Raw genomic sequence first — 16,854 nt, forward strand, 5'->3', positions numbered from 1 at the left:
AATGTTGGGTTTCCAGTGTATGTTGTGTATCAGTAACTCAAAAATCTCACAAAACTCACAAAATTGGCTTATTTAAAAAGAATTTTTCATTATGCTTATTGGATTTATTTATTTGATGTAAGTACAGGTATTTATTTATACACAGTTTAAATTAAATTTGGTGACACCACGGCAATTTATGCATGGGAAAATATCAAAGTTTTATATCTACTTTTCAAGAGAAGTACATGTTTATATATGTATAATTTTCAATTTTATTTTCTAAATCAATAATCTTATTCTAAAAAAATTATTCAATATCTTTTAAATTATTGTACATTTTACAGAAATGAAAAATTAAAGGAATACAAAGTTTTAAGACTGAAATTTTTAAGACAGTAAAATATTAAAAATATAATTAATAATGTAAATAATGTTTCGAAAGAATCAATTTTTTTAGGAAAAATTTCAGAAAGTAATGAAAATTTAATTTAATCGTCTTAAACATGTTTTTCTAATTGTATGTGTTTGATTGAGAGAATAACGCACAAAAGTTATACAACTAATTAGGCCCATGCACATTAAAAATCGTAAACATCATTCATCCTTTTCTCTCTCGTGCAAAGTTGACGATTTTTGAGAAATTTTTGGGTATTATCATCGAAAAAATTTCAATTAGGGAATCATATTTATTATTCTATTTTTTAATATAATTATTTAACTATAATCACTGATTATAGAGAAAACTTGCATTATAGAAAAGAAATTCATTTTTTCTGAAAAATATATACATTTATGTAATTTATTTAAATACATGGAAAAGAATTTAAATTTGAAATTTATTTAATATTTTTTTATTTACTTTTAAGCATCTTTAGGATCTTTAATATAATTATTGTATATCAAAGTTATCATTCCTTAATATACGTATGTCAGTATAAAGATAATCTACATTTTTAATTGAATTTTATTTCAGTGAAAAAAATATTTCAAGACAACCATAAGAATTTTTACATTCTTATTTTATTTGTAGAGAGACATTTTTTTAAAATACCATAATTATTTAAAGAATTTCTGACATTTACAAAGTTTCAGAACGGCAAAAATCAATATATTTAAAAAATCATCAATTTAGTATAATTCTTTTGAGAATATATAATTTTGCACTCCAAGAGACATAAATATTTATTTACTAACGAATGTAATCATTCAATTATTAGGAGAAAAGAAAATAGCAAAATTGATACAAAAAGTTAATATAAAAGAAAGAAAAACATTTAATAGATATCACTTTTCAAATAAATTTATTAATGAGAATAATAATTCCACTCAATTTTTTTACTCTTATGTTAAATTATTTTCTACAATTATTTAAAAGAAAAGAATTCAAATAGTAGATTTATCCAAGAAAAATGAAAATCTGGAAAAATTTTGTTGCAAAACAGTGCAAAATTATATATTCAAATACCTACCTAATATTTTGTAGACAATAAATTAATTTTGAAAATGAATTTTTTCAAGTATTGATATATCAATGATGAGCTATTTGATTTTTTGTGCGACCTCAACGCTAGTGACATAATAAAACAAGAATTGGCATAACAAGACAATTTTCTTTGCCTTTATTTGTTTTTATATTTATAATAATAAATAATAAATAAAATCCTTTGACAGAGCTTATGAAAAAAAAAAAATTATGAAGCTGAATAAACCAACATTTATGTCGACGAAATTAGAAAAATACTTTTTATCCAAGACCAAAGATGCAAATAGGTTTTTTGCTAAAGAAGCTTTAATTATTATGACAAATTAAAAAGATCTTTAACATTAACCAGAAATAATTGGGAAAATTATAGAAATGTCTATTCTTATTTCGTCGACGTCGACGTTGGTTTCTTTAACTTTATTGTAAAAATGTCAAATAGTCGAAGGAAGGTGCAAACTCTTACTATGTTCTAAAAAAAAGCAGCAACCATAAAAATTTCTATATTTTTCTTTTTGAAAAAAAAAAAACACACACACACAAACGTTTGTTGATAGTAAAATATCAAGAAGTGCATTAAAAGTGTATTTAACGATTCTTTTTTCCGCATATTGATAAAATAAAACTTTTGGTTAACTCATTCCTGATATAAATGTCGTTTATAATCGTCATTATTGCAATACAATTTGCCATACAACAGTTGCCGCGAAATACAAAGTATTAAGCCAATTAGCGAACAACGGAAATGTAAACATTCAAATATTATACATATAAAAAGACTAGACAAGACGGATGATCATCGATTTCGTCCCGTGAGGGGAAGTCAGAATCCCCCTCCACCAGATGCATGATACTTGGTCAGTTCATACTTCCGTGGTATATCATAGACATGAAATCAATGACATAGGCACATCGTAGTTAAACTGCAGAAGGCAAATGGATTAGGTACATATTTTTGTCGGGATGGCGTTCAAATACACACACATTCCTGTGCGTGTAAGCAGAAAACTACTACTTCGTTCAAAAACCACTTGTAGTATAATTTGTTTCTGCTGGTTGTGTCCACAGTCCGCAAAGCGAGACTGGGACATCCCGACAACAACCAAAAGCTATAGGAATCTCCGTCCTTATGTACTAACTGATGGAATTTTTCACCGCTTGTGAGAAACATTTTTTCTTGAAAAAAAAAATATTTATGTCAGAAATAATTTTTTTCAACTTTCTAAAAAATAAAACACGAGAAAAAATTAGTCGGTCAATTTTTTTTAATAATTAATTAATTAAATAACAAATAATTGTTGTTAATTATTAACTCTTAACACAGAGCAGTTGGAAACTTGCAGTTTTTTTTCTAACTTTACAACTAATAAATCTTTAAAGTACAAAATGAAGATAATTTATGATTTTAATAATTTATCAATTGTTTAAACAAATAATTGTTGTTAATTACTAACTCTTGACAAAAAAAATTATTTTGAATAATAATTGTGCTATCCCGATGCTATCTTCGCTCCGAAACTCAAACTTAAGCCCCTGACCGCATGGTGGGAGAAGGTTGTTTCCCCTCACGGGACGCAATCGATGACTGCCCGACAAGACACGTTCCAATTTCGAAATCATAATTTTTTAAGTAATTGTTTTCTAACTTTTTTACAATACTTATAGCATTGTCAAGAAATGTAAGTAGAAACAAATAAACAAACAAACAAACTGCAAAGTGCTGATAATCTTCAATTCAGAAAAGAAGAAATCGATTACAGTGGAAATACAGAAATAATTCCATGGATTTTAAAATTACTTTTTTCAATTATTCACCTCTTTATTATTAAAGATTACAATTGTGAATTTTGAAAAACAAACACTGAATACATTTTTTTAAAGAATTAACTGAATTAACAAAATATTGCATTTATTTCTCGAGGAAGAATTTTTTTCAACAGATTAATTCTTTTCCATTGCATCTATTCTTGAAGGAGAAACTGTAAAAATAAGAAAGAAAGTTGAAAAAAAATTGAAAAAAACTTCTTTGGGATAAATTTTACAATAATTCGAGGGTGTTTTTTTTCTATTTTTAAAATTGTGCCTGTTACAAATTTCCCACTTAAGGGGATTTGAACCTTGATGACGTCACAGTTTGTGCAAAGCATTAGTTTTAAATCTGTGACGTCATCATGGTTCAAATGCCCTTAAGTGCATAATAAATTGCAAATAATTTTTTTCTTACAATTTTATAATAGTTTATCAATTTTATAGAAACGGCACCAATTTATTCAGAAAATGACGTGCTACTGACATTTATCAATTATTAGACAAAGATCTCAAGCAAATAAACACAATATTGTATCTGTATAGATTGAATTTACATTGTTTTGAATCACATGGCAAATTTTGTAATATATAGGTTAGGTTTTCGCGAGGAACATGTGTCAGTACAGTTATTTTATTATAAACAGTGTCGTTTTTTAAGAGAATGTTTGTTTTCAAAATACATAATACTATGTTCTTCACGATTCACGGATTAAAGAAATGAGGTTTCTTTAACTTTTGTTGAAAATTAACTACTTATTTAAAAAAAAAGAGTCCCCTAAGCAAGAGAGGTTGTAGAGCTATTCTTTAAGATAAATAAAAAAAAGTTCCTAAAGACTTACTTTGCACAAGACAAAGAGACTTGTAGATGTGGAACGTGTCGCGTCTAGAATAATGTAAGTTTCCTAATGTCAAGTGTAAAAACATTGTGTTCAAAAAATACTATAAATATACAATACGACTGAAACGCTTGTAAGATGGTATTTAAACGACTATCGAGGCATAATAAACAAAAAAAATAGCAATAAATAGCAGCCTCGATTATTGATTAAACGTCACTTTTTAAGCAAAATAATAAAAGAGGAATGAATGTGGAAGAAAGTTAATTAAGGAACTGAAAAATGACTTATTAAAACAAACAACTCCACAAAAATGAAAAATGTATCTAACCTGTATACATTGTCATATTATTATATTATATATAATATTATAATTGAAAATTTGAAATGATATTACATAAGATTAACAATAAAGAAACACATCTTCATTTTGTTGTAATCTTACTACTCAAGTATACTTATTGGAATCAATTTTTTTAGGGATTAAAAATTCAGAATAATTCACACAGACACACACAAAGAAAATAAGAAAAGATTCATTTAATACAAACCTTAAATTCGCTCCCTAGTCTTGAGTCTCAATTAGTTGACTAATTTTTAAAATTCTCAATACAGGAATGAATTTTAAAAATTTCCAACATATTCAAGATATCTGGGGGTCAATTCAGGATTATTGGACAACCTTTTAAAATATCCTAATTTATAAAAGATTCTTGAATAATGTTTGCCTCCTGGTTTTTATTTAATGCAAAACGTGAATTTAAAGCGCGGAAAATGCTCAAATTCATCATATTATTATGAATTTATCAAAGTATTTCAATTTTTTAAAGTTAACTTTTCTGTATAAAAATTGCAAGTTTATGTTATTTGTTAATAAATTCTAATAATTTTTAAATACATTTTTTCTATATTTCATTTATTTTTAAATTCAAATTTTAAGGGGAATGAAAAAAATGTTTCAATAATTTTTTTTTTCTTACCGCAAATTATTTCTAAAAGTATGATTTTGTTTTATTAAAATATTTATTTATGAAAATTTCGGTAGAAATATATATTTGCAGATTAGAAGAAATTGACAATCAACATCATGATTTTTATAAACTTATAAATTTTATTTTTTTTTATAAATATATCAAAACTTTTTTCTTTTCTTTGAAAATAAGAAAAGTTGAAAAATTGAAATAAATATAGTTAAATTATGAAATTTAATAAATAACTATGTAATATCAATTTTATACGTTTTATACAAAAGACTTTAGACAAAATTTTATTGTAATTCATCAATACTACTGATATATTTTTCTAATGTGTCAATAATTTCTTGCATGTACGGTACATCTGATTTACTTCGGTTTAACCAATAAGTTGTTTTTTCTTGAAGAGAGTCTATTTCTTTTTGGCTTTCTGATAATTTTTTAAGTTTCTCCTCATTTTTCATTTGAATTTCGGAAATTTGTCTTTCTAATATTTCACATTCATTAACTACTTTTTCGAAATTGTGAGATCTTAGATGTAATTTTACATCTCCTGGAGGTCTCCTGTAAAAAAAATTTAATACATCAATTTCACATAAATTTACAGTTAGTTCTTGAAAATTTAAATCGTTATATTTTCTACTTCTTTAAAAAACTACTAAATGATAATCAAGCTTCTAAAATTATTTAGTTTTTAAGATACATGCAAAAATATAATATTGACACACACCGGGCTAATTAAAAAAAATGAATAAAAGTAATAGAAATTTTTAATAAGTTTCTAAACTTACCATGCATAATTTATGGGAGTAATAATTCCTTCAGTAATGTTACTAAGTTTTACAAAACCCTCGGTTAAACTTCCTTCTTTGCTTTTAATATCATCTAATGTTCCATTCATACTTCTGTTTAATTCATCAGTGAATATTTTTGAAAACTTTTTTGATTTTGAATTGATTGTGGACGGAATTGTTAAAATTTTCCGGAATTCTTCTTCGCTGGAAAGAAAAAATATATTTTTTAAATATTTTTTTAAAATTTATTTTAACATAGAAAAGTTTAATCTAAGAAAATAAATATTTACTTCACAGTCTCTGAAATTCGTTTAAATACTTCTGTTACTGCTTTTTCAAATATAATTTCATTGTTTGTTTCATGTTTTATGAGATCCATACTTTAAAGTTATAAATATAAAAATAATTATTAATTAATTGTCAAAAAGGTGAACCCAAATATCCAGTCTAGATGTTTTTAACTAAGTTTTTAATTGAAATGTACACAAATCACAAAAATGCACAAAACATGCAAGTGGTAAAGGTGCGCCTTCAATGGGACAGAAAACAGAATTGATTGACTCAAGGTACGTCCACAGTTCTGCTGCGAGTGTGAGCGAGAAGAAAACTGTGAATTTTCTCTCTCACACTTACTACTTGCCCCATCCGCATAAAGGTGCTTCCATACTTCCGCTATTTCGGTTAAGCAAATCGACTGGATGAATTTTCACCATCAGTGCAAACGCACCCTTAGAACACAAGTGTGTAAACTGTAAACAATGCCTGTATTTATGTTTTACATTTTCTGCCCACATGGGATATGGGAATTGATGGGAATGTTAATAAAAAATGTTTAAATTCGGATTTTCAAGTGATTGTTCCATGCAAGGTAGTTTAATTTAAATAAATATTTTTAAATCTTAATATATTGGATACAAATTTTCTTGAATAACACAATTTTTCCCATATTAACAATGATTATAAAATGATTTATTCATTATGATCGAATTATAATAGAAGAAGAGGAAGAGGAAGAAAAGAGAAATGATAAAGTTGAATGGATTGTTGCTTCTGAAATTAAAATCCAATCAGATGATGTCACTGGCAAGTATATATGCAATGAATACCACGAAGAGAAAAGTTTCTCGGATATATCACTAAAATTAGTACAAACAGACAAAGTTGTCACCAAGTTGAAAGAAGAAAATTATAAGGCAATTGTGGAAGCAGAATCGCAACATTCGGATCTCATTACTGCCAAATATGAAGGTGAGAATAACTATAAATTATCTTAAGATTATAAAGAAACCTTTTAAATTAGGACTTTTTATCATTATGTACTTTTCTAGGTGGTTTAAAAGTTTGGGAGTGTACCAATGACTTAGCTAATTATTTACTCCAACAAAATTATTCCTTTAATACAAAAAAAGTATTGGATTTAGGATGTGGATCAGGTATAATAGGAATTTTGTGTTTGATAAAAGGATCGACAGTTGATTTTCAAGACTATGTAAGTTTTATTCCGAAAGTTTGGGAATTTAAATGTAAATCTTCCTGCGGCAGAAAAATTGAAATTTAATATAAATTAATTTGTTATAATTGTTTCAGTAGAATAAGGAAGTAATCACGCATGTAACTATACCGAACGTTATTTTAAATTTTAACGATCACGTTGTCAATAGTGGAAAAGTAAAATTTTACTGTGGAGATTGGAAATCTTTTCTTTCTCTCATACTTGAGAATTCAAATGAAAAATACGATTTCATATTTACTTGTGAAACTATTTATAATTCTGACAATCACAATAAGCTGTATCAAGTTTTTAAAGAGAAATTAAAATTTGGCGGTCTTGGGTAAGTCAATTTTATTTTTAAAACCCCAGTCACTTAAAAGACTGAATAAATTGTATTTTATATAGAAAAAATTGTTTTAAAATTATTATGTTGTTCTATAACTAGTTTTGTAGCTGGAAAAACCCACTATTTTGGAGTTGGTGGCAGTATGAGACAATTTGAAAATCTTGTATTAAATGATGGTTATTTCAAAGTGCAAACAGTGTGGAAAAGTAATGAAGGTAAACTCTTCTGTTATATTTATTTTTATATATATATATTATTTATTTATTTCTAAATTACTTTTTTAATACTTGAAGATGCATTTGGATTTTCGTTTCAGGTTTACAAAAAGAAATAATCGTATTATCACACCGTTGAGACATGTTCTATAGTAATACTTTTGTACTATTTGAATATAATTATTTTGCTAAATATACCTTTCTCTTTTTTTAATAATTATTTTTATGGAGACAATCTTTCGTACACCCATCCATTTTCTCCCTGATGAAGTAAAATATTGTCGACTTTTTCTCCAGGCACTGGTCGCCGAAAGCGAATTCTGTCGTGTAGGCGATCACTTTGTCCTTGCCAAAATTCTACTGATTTCGGTTTAAGATGATAACCGCCCCTAGAATAGAAAAAAGTGAATGCAAGAAAAAAAAGAGAAAAAATTATTATTAATTTATGAAAAACATGACATACCAGTAATTTGGACGAGGAACATTTTTATCTGAAAATTGAGATAAATATTCTCGTTCTCGAATCATCAGGACATCTCTTCCAGAAATTATTTTACTTTGCTTACTAGCCCACGCTCCAATTTGACTAGGAAATGGTCTACCCTTAAAATATTCATCTGAATCCTCGGACGATGTTTTCTCGACAGTGCCCTCAATGCGAATCTGAAAATTGTTTTATAAATTTTATAAATTTATTTAAAGAAACTTCTATATGATTCTTTAATGATAATAAATAATATTAACCGTGCGTCTTAATGATTCCCAGAAAAATGTAAGTGCAGCATTTGGATTTTCATCCTGTAAAAAGGTTTTGTTATTATGTATTTATATTATTTAAAAAACAATGTTTTAAACCAAAGTCATACTAGATCTTTTCCTTTCCGACTTTCATAATTAGTATAAAACTTGAAACTGTCAGGACCATATCCTTTAAGTAACACTGGCCTTACAGATGGAATTCCGTCTCTAGAAATTAATTTCAGTTTTTATGTAATCAACTTTCAAAAATATGGTAAAATATACAATTAAAAATAAACATTAAACAAACTTGGAAGCTGTTCCTAAAAGCATAGCATTTGGTTCTAAGATAGTTGGCGTATTGCAAGCCAATTCGAACCAAACTTTAAACTGTCCAAATGGTTCCTTAGTGCTCAATTGATCTTCCGTGAATGTTTCATTTTTATCTTTGTACTTAATTCGCATATCTGAAAAATTTAACAATCGTTTACATTTCGAAAATTAATATAATAAATATGTCGAATACAAGAATATATACCCGCAAGATTAACACTGTAATTCTCATTTTGTCCACTAGTATTAGCCATAATTATAATAATTGTATAAGAAATTTATGTTTAATTATAAATTATGTTCTATTTTACTATTAATACTTTTTAGGAACAAGTTTAAATTATTCATTTCTCTTTATTCACATATTGTTAGTGTACTTTCTTTTGCTGCGTACTAAATGCACTAAGCACTTGGTGTCTTGGTGACTTGGTTAGTCACATGGAGGCGGATTAGTTAGTAAGGTTAGTAAATTAGATATTTTAGCCAATCAAAACATAGTGCATGACAGCACAACAGATTCGCGAATGAGAATCATAAGATAGCAAAGGGGGCAAAGGACACAAATATACGTGTCTTTCTTTTTGCATTTATTGTAGAAGCTCCTTAATGAGTAAAAGAGCAGTCACAACTTTGTAAACTGCCAGCCTGTCTATAGATAACTTTCTGTTTTTAAATAAAAAAAATATATCAATAAACAATAATTATTAATTAAAATAGGTAATTACATTTTTCAAGAAATTGGTTCAAAATTGTATTCAAAATAATTGAAATTCTGAGAAGTTTTATTTCTGAAAATAATTGAATTATTGTGAAGAAATTTGTAAATAGTTGAATTACTGTGAAATTTTTATTATAAATTACGAAAATAATGTAATGTTTGCTTAGAATTTTAACAACCTCTTTTTTTTAAACAACTGAATTCTTTTGAAAAATTTTATTAAAATTGTATAATATATTGAAAATCATTGAATTGGGGAAAATTTTTGAAAATTAATTTTGGATAATTGTAAAAAACGTTTATTATAAATTAACATTAAAAATTAATAACGCAGAATTAAATAGTAATGTCAAATATGTTCTACACTTTATTCTAAATTAACTGGTAGGGCACTGGACATCTTCATTCCTAGTTTTTAATTGTATAACTTGATCTAATATTTCTTTTTCTACTTCAAGAAGCAGTGCAGGTTTCTTGTACTGTAAAAAACGTTTAAATAAATCAATTTAGAAATCAGGTTAAATGAGGCAAATCCATGTTTACTATAAAAAAAGAGGATTTGAAATATTACCGATATTATTAAAGTATCAAATCGATGAGAAAAAGAAATGTTTTCTTGCTTTGGTTTCAATCCAATGCGTTGTAAGTCTGGAACAACTATTTTTTTAAAGTACTTTTTATTACTCGTCCTCACTGTAATTGTTTCATCTTCTTCAGCAGTCACTGAATAAACGTCCTTCGGATATGATAAATTTCTTATTCTCCATTCTAATGAACTCTTTGTCATTCTTCTTGATATTGATGGCTATTAAAATTTTTTGTAATTAGCTATAACTGTAAGTTTTTAAGGTAATTTAATAAATCCTTTTAAAATGAGATGAATTTTCTTTAAAATCACCCTGATAACTATTAAGTTTAATACATCTCACGAGCAATGTATACATACAGCAGTTACACTTTCCTGAATTCCATTGATATCAACAGTTCCTCGAAACTTAGGTTCAGGATCACCAATCTCTACTATCCAACCGGCGTCTTGTCCGAGCTTTCCTTTTTCTCTCCAAATCCTTCGAATAATAACACCCGTATCTACATGATACTCCTCTACCATTTCTTTATTAGTTTCAAATAAGTAATGAACTTTTCTGCATCCTAGTTTTTTAAAAATCATATTTTTAATAACAATTGAACTGCAAAAATAAGATTTAAAGACAAGAATAAGATTTAAAGGTATTACCATTTTGAATAATAGCAGTTTTTTTTGCATCTTTAATGCTTTTCAACCAATCTTTAGAAGACATGTCAAATTTTCAAAAAGATTTTAAATAAACAGTGAGGAAACAAAACAAAACACAGCATAATAACTATGAATAAATAATTTCGAGATCCTCCATCCTCTTCTGATATCTGATGCTTTGCATTCATTAGGGTGCAATCCCATGTTATCAAAATTTCATGAGAGTGAAAAGAATAGTGATATCGACTATCTTTCTTGTACTAATTAATTTCTTTACATGATGGAGAGTCCACAATAGGTGCAAAAGGCAAGAAGTGCAAGTGCGAACCAATGCTAAATGTATAGGAATCGCACTTGCACTTGGACTTGCTACCTACATATTTGCACATATTGTGGACTCTCCATGAGGTAGAAAAGGGTAAAAGATATAACAATTCTTTTCTCTCCTATGTAAATATTACGATTTAAATCTTAATTTTCAATATGCGTTGATCCAAAGCGTCGACAACTCGACACTCGACGGAATGCAAAAACCAACTACTAACGTCCCGCCAACTTGGGATGGCACCTTTTTCCTTTAAAGGTTTTTCTACAATCCATCAGATCTGTCTGACCAATATGTTACTTAAATCATCCTTATTTTCAAGTTTATTGTAATATATACACAAAAACAGAACATTTTTGTCTTTATATTAAACATAATACACCAAAAAAAGGAAGAAATTCATTGGTTGAATATAAATACGTAAAAGACGCCGATTGTGAACACAGCCTTAAACGTAAGACATAGACTATGACACGTTGCTTTACCACTAGGCACCACTAGGAGCGCTGTTATTTTTAACGTAATTGTGGGTAGTTCTTTTCGGAATTAGTTTTTTTCTCTTTTCATACAACAAAATAATAGAATTTTTGTTATTTGAAAATTTCAACGCATAGTAATGTTTATTGAAGAAAATCAAATTATGAATAAAGTAAGTTTTCCCCTTATCGTTTTTTAATGGTAGTTTTTACATTTTTCCGATTTACATTGTGATGTACACTTTTTTTCAATTCTATTAATACCGAGATTACAATTTTCGTTCCGCCATCTTAGGTTATTGTGCAGTGTGGTAGGGATCTGTCAGTTCGTCCGTCACTGTTTTATTATAACAAAAAACGTATTATTAGTTTATTGTGTCCAATTTATTCGAATATTGATGGAAAATGTAAAAAATCATTTTTCAGAATGAACATTCATTATTGCAATTTGTATCAACTATATATTAATCTTAATGTGTTCCAAATTGATCAGTGCAGATCGTAATAGGAACAATCGCGCTCAGAACGAAAGGACATTTCCACCATTACCATTATGAAATAGCACGTAGCTATTTATGCCGTGCGAAGTAAAATAAAGTTCATTTTTGTTTTCTAAAAGCTTTCAAGTTATTATACTAGTCTTTTAAATTAATTAATTCGAAATAGTTGAATAGAAAAAGTTGTTTTGTCTCTTTGCTAAAAAGGCTGCTGCTGGAGCAATTAATCTAAAAACATCAGGTGCGCGGCAATTTTATTTCTTCTCTGAAAGTAAATATGTCACTTGAAAGGAAAAAGGATTTAATATTATAAATATAGTTATGAGTGCTGGAAATTAAATGTTTATGTTGTATTTTTAAGTTGGAAATTATGTTTTGTGCTGTCTTTAAATTGATTCAACATTTTTTTCAAGGTATATATTAGTTTAAAAAATGTGAAATGTCTATTTAATCGTTTATCTGTTGAAATTAGAAAATAGCCAATTTGGCAAGTCTGTTACATTAGATTCTATTTTTTAAGATTTAAAATGATAGGTTAAAATTGATATTCTATCTGAATTCATAAATACTTGTATTTAATAACAACAACTAAATCTTAATCACACAAAAAAAGAAAAGTTGACTCAATAAGAGATAAACAATTTGGTTTGTCAAGAAATATAAATAGCAAGCAATTTACAAGGATAGAAATTATTTAAATAATAATAGTTACTCCTAATACAGCAGATAGGAATTTATTTGAGTTTAAAATGCATTCAACGACTTTTGATGATCTGAACTTGTTGATCAAGCCCTTAATTATTACCGAAACTATTAAGTTTTATAAAAATTAAAATCTTATCAAATTCGAAGCCTTATAGGATTAAAATACTCAATGAAGGAAAATTAGAGGCTTAATAGAAAAAAAAGTAAAGAAAGTTTTCTTTCAATCTCCCACTGTGTAGTAGATAAATAATCTTTTTATGTTAACCAAGAAAATGACATACTTTTAACGACATTAAAAGAACATTTATTTATTTTTAGTTTTACGTCAGCCAGTTACAGAGTTTTTGCTGACAAGATAAAATAATGTACGAATTGGAAGGAGTATTAGAAACATAATCATGTTGCTGAGTTAGATAAAATGAGGTTTTCCGCATTACAAGAAGACGGATACGGGCTTGGCTTGGGACAAGACCGATTCCCTAATGATGTTGACGAAAGTATGATGGCTGCCACTGGTGACATGGATCCAGATGGTGGTGGACCACCAGAAAAGGGTTCTATGACTTCCAATTTGCCCCTTTTATTTGCAAACGGATATCCAACGTCATTAGAAAAGATCACACTGGTACATATTTCATTCTACAGCAGTAACAGGGTTGCCACAAATTAAAAATTTTAGTTTTTCCCTGATTTCCAGACAAAATTTTCACTTTTCCCTGATTTTTTCCTGAATTTCCTGACCTGTGGTAACCCTGAGTAAACTGTCGGAAATTCACTAAATTTTACTTTATTGTTATTATTTAACCCATTGTGATGATTTTTAAAAATTTCAGTTGGAACTAGAACGATTTATAACATTTATGGTGCAATGTTCTTTGGGACATGACACTGCTGAAGTGATTCGTCAACCTCAGTGGTGGCCTAAAGAAGTAAAGTTTTCAAATCCTTTTGTCAGACCTAAGACAATTAACGATGTAAGTAATTATTGTAATTTACATTCTCATGTCTAAATTGTTCAACTATTACTTTGAATACGCACTGACCTCTGTGCTTTCAGAATTCTTTAATACATTTTTCAAACTTTCGGTTCGAAAAATGAATTTCTTCCAGTACACCACCATTGCTCCTCTCCTAACCAAATTACAGAAAAAAATTTCTTTTTTATTGTTGTAATAATGGTTAATGGTAATTCCACGAAATTTCAGAACTGGATAGGGAGTTTAAAGAAACTCGTATTCAGGTGCTATACGTATCACAGAAGCGAATATTTATTGCGCTTTTGTTCGTATTTGACACAATATCCACGAGAAAATCTTGAATATGTTAATAACTGGGATTCAACAACCAGTCTCTACCTGAAGAGTACTCGAAGACTTTTGGTGACATTCCGCAATGAAAATATGGTGCGTTGTCATTTCACATGGTTTTAAGAAGAATTCTAAGAAAATACTTTACTAAATTCACTCTCACTCTCTCTTTTACAGAATTATGATAAGAAAATTGAAAGTCCTAGAAAAATGTTGTTACCATTTAATGGAGTCACATCTGCATTTCCCAGTAAAACGAAAGCGCAACATCAACTGTCGTTGGTTGTGGTGCAACCACCAAACGACGATATATATTTATGTGATAATTGTGACGCGGAACTGATAGGTTTCGATCAAATGAAGGTACTGGTAACGATCAATACAATACATATATAGCACAATTATTTTTTGTGTTGTTCGTGTACATTACTTTTGATAACTGTAGGAACACGAAAGGATATGCTGCGAACAAGAGCAGAGCAACAGTAATTCAAGGCCTTCTACGCCAGATGTCTTGTGCATTCAGCCGGAAATGGAGCAGAATCAATTTTTAGCTTATTTTCATTTACTTCCACCCGAGTCGGCAAATGTTTGTTCCAATTCGTCGAAAGAAATTTTTATCAATCAGAATAATGCAACACGGTCATCGCGTCGAATTAGAGGGGCGGTGAACATGACACGATGTCCGACAATTCCATTCTCCTCACCAGCTGGCATTGCTATGGCAAAAAAGTCGAAAATGATGAGCGAGGGAATTCAGCAGGAGCGACTGGAGAGGATAGAAAGACACTTGACGGCACCACCATTGCTCTCTTCTTCATCTCGACCGAAATGGCTCGATCGAAATGTACCGGATGGAGATCGATGGAATGTCACGTATAAAACTAATCGAGAGAAATTAGGGAGAGATGTTTATTCTCATGAATATAAATTCAACAATTTTAGAAACAAACCTGGTATGAACTTGTTTTCTTTTCAATTTCAATGATTTTTTTTTGCTTTATTTTTCTAATTTGTTAATGTTTGCAGTGCTCAATATACGATCACAATTGTTATACGTAGCCTGTCAGCCAATTTACGTAAGTATGACTTCACTAAATCAGGATCAAATACAGGAACTACAACACGATCCTTCTAAATATAAGAGTCCCATTCGTCAAGTGCCGCGACCAAGATTGCGTTTTAAGAGTTTAAAGAGGCAACAGACGGCAATGAGTTGCAGCCAGGAAGAGGTGATAGTGATCGACGATGAGGAAATTGTGCCGGAAGAAATGGCCATGGCCACTTTGACTCCAATTGGGAGAGTTTCGGGAAATGTTTATAGTCGACCCCACAGTTACTCGGCACGACCCGCGAGCATTGCTGCCAAGCGCCACCGGAGTAAAGTAAAGAATTCAAGGTCCACTAGTGCGATCATGGTTGTAGATCTATGTTCTTCCGACGAAGAAGAAAGTTCAAGTAAACGCATATCCACCGATGAAAATAAGGATCCCATGGACTGTTCTTCAGAACCTGAAACAAGTTTTTCACGAACATTTTCAACCGGCAAATTTTGTCCGAAACCCTGCATTTATCCCGTAGACGCGACAAATAATAGATATGCAGTTAACAATTTGTCTGCGGATAGTGACAATCGTGGTAATAAGTGTCTCGGTGATGTTTTAAAGCATTCTTGTACTGGATTCACACCTCTTCTTAGACAGACACCTTGAACATAAATTGACTGATCTAATGTGTTACAAATTTTTTTTTTATTTATTACATGCACAACATTGTAATGAATAATTTACTAATTTCGCGCTAATGTTTATTAAAAGGTGTTCCACTTTTGGACATATACTATAAATGCGAAAGATCATGGTCTAAACTGTAGCTAAATATAAGATACGAATATTACAAAAATCATTAAAGAAATATTGCCTTTCATTTTTAGTACAATTCTCATTTTACAGGTTAAGTTAATTTAATGCCATAAAACTTTATTAATTTCCAATGTTTATTTATTTATTCTCAGTTACTGATCATCATCATCATTATTGTTCTCATCATCATTGTCAACATTCTTCAAATATTTAAGAAACCGCATCAACTACAAGGATGTCAAGAACATCTGTCTATTCAATCTCCGTAATTTTCCTCAAGCTATTTAGAGATTATTTCTCTTTTTTTTCTAAAAACTTGTTTCAAATTAACATTGAAAATAATATCAATTTTTGACACTCAGCACCTACTGTACTACTAAAGTATAAATTTAAAAAAACATCTAATATTTCATATAACAAGGGCCAGAAAAACAAGATTTGAATAAACACGCAATTATAGCGTATTGCAATATTGTTCAACAATTCTGTGACTAAGGTTCCCAAAGGACCAAATGAAAAAACCTAAAAATGATTTAAACAATATTTACAATTTTTTGTTAATCTACTTCTAAATCTGTTTACAATATTAAAAATTAAAAGATTTTTATTTCGTAAAATTGAATATTAGGTATTAATTAATTAATAATGACATTTTTGTAAGTTATTCCCAACTAGAATAAATAATTAGTTTGATAAACATACGCCTTTAATTTTTCCTCATTCACACT

The 16,854-nt window shown here is 28.8% G+C and overlaps 5 protein-coding genes across 8 annotated transcripts; 2 read left to right on the forward strand and 3 right to left on the reverse strand.

The window, feature by feature from the left end:
• Positions 1-5,303: 5,303 nt before the first annotated feature.
• On the reverse strand, positions 5,304-6,422 carry LOC122501335. Its single transcript, XM_043610716.1, has 3 exons — positions 6,166-6,422; positions 5,873-6,079; positions 5,304-5,645 (listed from the first exon to the last, which is right to left on the reverse strand). Exons 1-3 carry the CDS (start codon positions 6,252-6,254, stop codon positions 5,375-5,377), a joined length of 567 nt encoding a protein of 188 aa, XP_043466651.1. The 5' UTR covers positions 6,255-6,422; the 3' UTR covers positions 5,304-5,374.
• Positions 6,423-6,574: 152 nt separating this feature from the next.
• LOC122501333 (histidine protein methyltransferase 1 homolog) lies at positions 6,575-8,148 on the forward strand. 2 transcript variants are annotated; one of them, XM_043610714.1, is made up of 6 exons: positions 6,575-6,743; positions 6,875-7,123; positions 7,204-7,364; positions 7,466-7,707; positions 7,813-7,928; positions 8,030-8,148. In XM_043610714.1, exons 1-6 carry the CDS (start codon positions 6,704-6,706, stop codon positions 8,065-8,067), a joined length of 846 nt encoding a protein of 281 aa, XP_043466649.1. In that variant the 5' UTR covers positions 6,575-6,703; the 3' UTR covers positions 8,068-8,148. The 2 variants fall into 2 exon arrangements, with proteins under 2 accessions (XP_043466649.1, XP_043466648.1); XM_043610713.1 differs by having other exon boundaries at positions 6,583-6,743; positions 6,872-7,123.
• Positions 7,942-9,507, reverse strand: LOC122501334 (pyridoxine/pyridoxamine 5'-phosphate oxidase-like). The gene is made up of 6 exons (XM_043610715.1): positions 9,205-9,507; positions 8,977-9,133; positions 8,795-8,894; positions 8,673-8,726; positions 8,392-8,591; positions 7,942-8,317 (listed from the first exon to the last, which is right to left on the reverse strand). The coding sequence occupies exons 1-6, from the start codon at positions 9,251-9,253 to the stop codon at positions 8,152-8,154; spliced, it is 726 nt and encodes a 241-aa protein (XP_043466650.1). The 5' UTR covers positions 9,254-9,507; the 3' UTR covers positions 7,942-8,151.
• Positions 9,508-9,993: 486 nt separating this feature from the next.
• LOC122501337 (protein DPCD) lies at positions 9,994-11,134 on the reverse strand. Its single transcript, XM_043610720.1, has 4 exons — positions 10,955-11,134; positions 10,664-10,869; positions 10,289-10,522; positions 9,994-10,196 (listed from the first exon to the last, which is right to left on the reverse strand). The coding sequence occupies exons 1-4, from the start codon at positions 11,016-11,018 to the stop codon at positions 10,095-10,097; spliced, it is 606 nt and encodes a 201-aa protein (XP_043466655.1). The 5' UTR covers positions 11,019-11,134; the 3' UTR covers positions 9,994-10,094.
• A 638-nt stretch (positions 11,135-11,772) lies between these two features.
• LOC122501336 lies at positions 11,773-16,190 on the forward strand. 3 transcript variants are annotated; one of them, XM_043610717.1, is made up of 7 exons: positions 11,773-11,928; positions 13,276-13,582; positions 13,791-13,931; positions 14,163-14,360; positions 14,442-14,627; positions 14,710-15,220; positions 15,294-16,190. In XM_043610717.1, exons 2-7 carry the CDS (start codon positions 13,376-13,378, stop codon positions 15,974-15,976), a joined length of 1,926 nt encoding a protein of 641 aa, XP_043466652.1. In that variant the 5' UTR covers positions 11,773-11,928; positions 13,276-13,375; the 3' UTR covers positions 15,977-16,190. The 3 variants fall into 3 exon arrangements, with proteins under 3 accessions (XP_043466652.1, XP_043466653.1, XP_043466654.1); XM_043610718.1 differs by lacking the exon at positions 11,773-11,928 and adding an exon at positions 12,052-12,493; XM_043610719.1 differs by lacking the exon at positions 11,773-11,928 and adding an exon at positions 12,512-12,665.
• Positions 16,191-16,854: the final 664 nt, after the last annotated feature.

The sequence above is a fragment of the Leptopilina heterotoma genome, unplaced genomic scaffold (genome assembly GCF_015476425.1).
Source record: "Leptopilina heterotoma isolate Lh14 unplaced genomic scaffold, ASM1547642v1 Lhet_209, whole genome shotgun sequence".
Lineage (NCBI taxonomy): Eukaryota > Metazoa > Arthropoda > Insecta > Hymenoptera > Figitidae > Leptopilina > Leptopilina heterotoma.

Coding starts and splice junctions, on each gene's coding strand:
- LOC122501335 (XM_043610716.1), bottom strand. CDS start 6,254: ATGGATCTCATAAAACATGAAACAAACAATGAAATTATATTTGAAAAA. Junction 6,080..6,165: donor CGAATTTCAGAGACTGTGAA/GTAAATATTTAT, acceptor TTTTCTTTCCAG/CGAAGAAGAATTCCGGAAAA. Junction 5,646..5,872: donor ACTCCCATAAATTATGCATG/GTAAGTTTAGAA, acceptor TTTTTTTTACAG/GAGACCTCCAGGAGATGTAA.
- LOC122501333 (XM_043610713.1), top strand. CDS start 6,704: ATGTTTAAATTCGGATTTTCAAGTGATTGTTCCATGCAAG. Junction 7,365..7,465: donor CAGTTGATTTTCAAGACTAT/GTAAGTTTTATT, acceptor TTGTTTCAGTAG/AATAAGGAAGTAATCACGCA. Junction 7,708..7,812: donor TTAAAATTTGGCGGTCTTGG/GTAAGTCAATTT, acceptor TTCTATAACTAG/TTTTGTAGCTGGAAAAACCC.
- LOC122501334 (XM_043610715.1), bottom strand. CDS start 9,253: ATGGCTAATACTAGTGGACAAAATGAGAATTACAGTGTTAATCTTGCG. Junction 8,895..8,976: donor CTTTTAGGAACAGCTTCCAA/GTTTGTTTAATG, acceptor ATTAATTTCTAG/AGACGGAATTCCATCTGTAA. Junction 8,592..8,672: donor GGGAATCATTAAGACGCACG/GTTAATATTATT, acceptor AACAATTTTCAG/ATTCGCATTGAGGGCACTGT.
- LOC122501337 (XM_043610720.1), bottom strand. CDS start 11,018: ATGTCTTCTAAAGATTGGTTGAAAAGCATTAAAGATGCAAAAAAAACT. Junction 10,870..10,954: donor AACTGCTATTATTCAAAATG/GTAATACCTTTA, acceptor TTAAAAAACTAG/GATGCAGAAAAGTTCATTAC. Junction 10,197..10,288: donor TTGATACTTTAATAATATCG/GTAATATTTCAA, acceptor CGTTTTTTACAG/TACAAGAAACCTGCACTGCT.
- LOC122501336 (XM_043610717.1), top strand. CDS start 13,376: ATGAGGTTTTCCGCATTACAAGAAGACGGATACGGGCTTGGCTTGGGA. Junction 13,583..13,790: donor CATTAGAAAAGATCACACTG/GTACATATTTCA, acceptor TAAAAATTTCAG/TTGGAACTAGAACGATTTAT. Junction 14,628..14,709: donor TAGGTTTCGATCAAATGAAG/GTACTGGTAACG, acceptor TGATAACTGTAG/GAACACGAAAGGATATGCTG.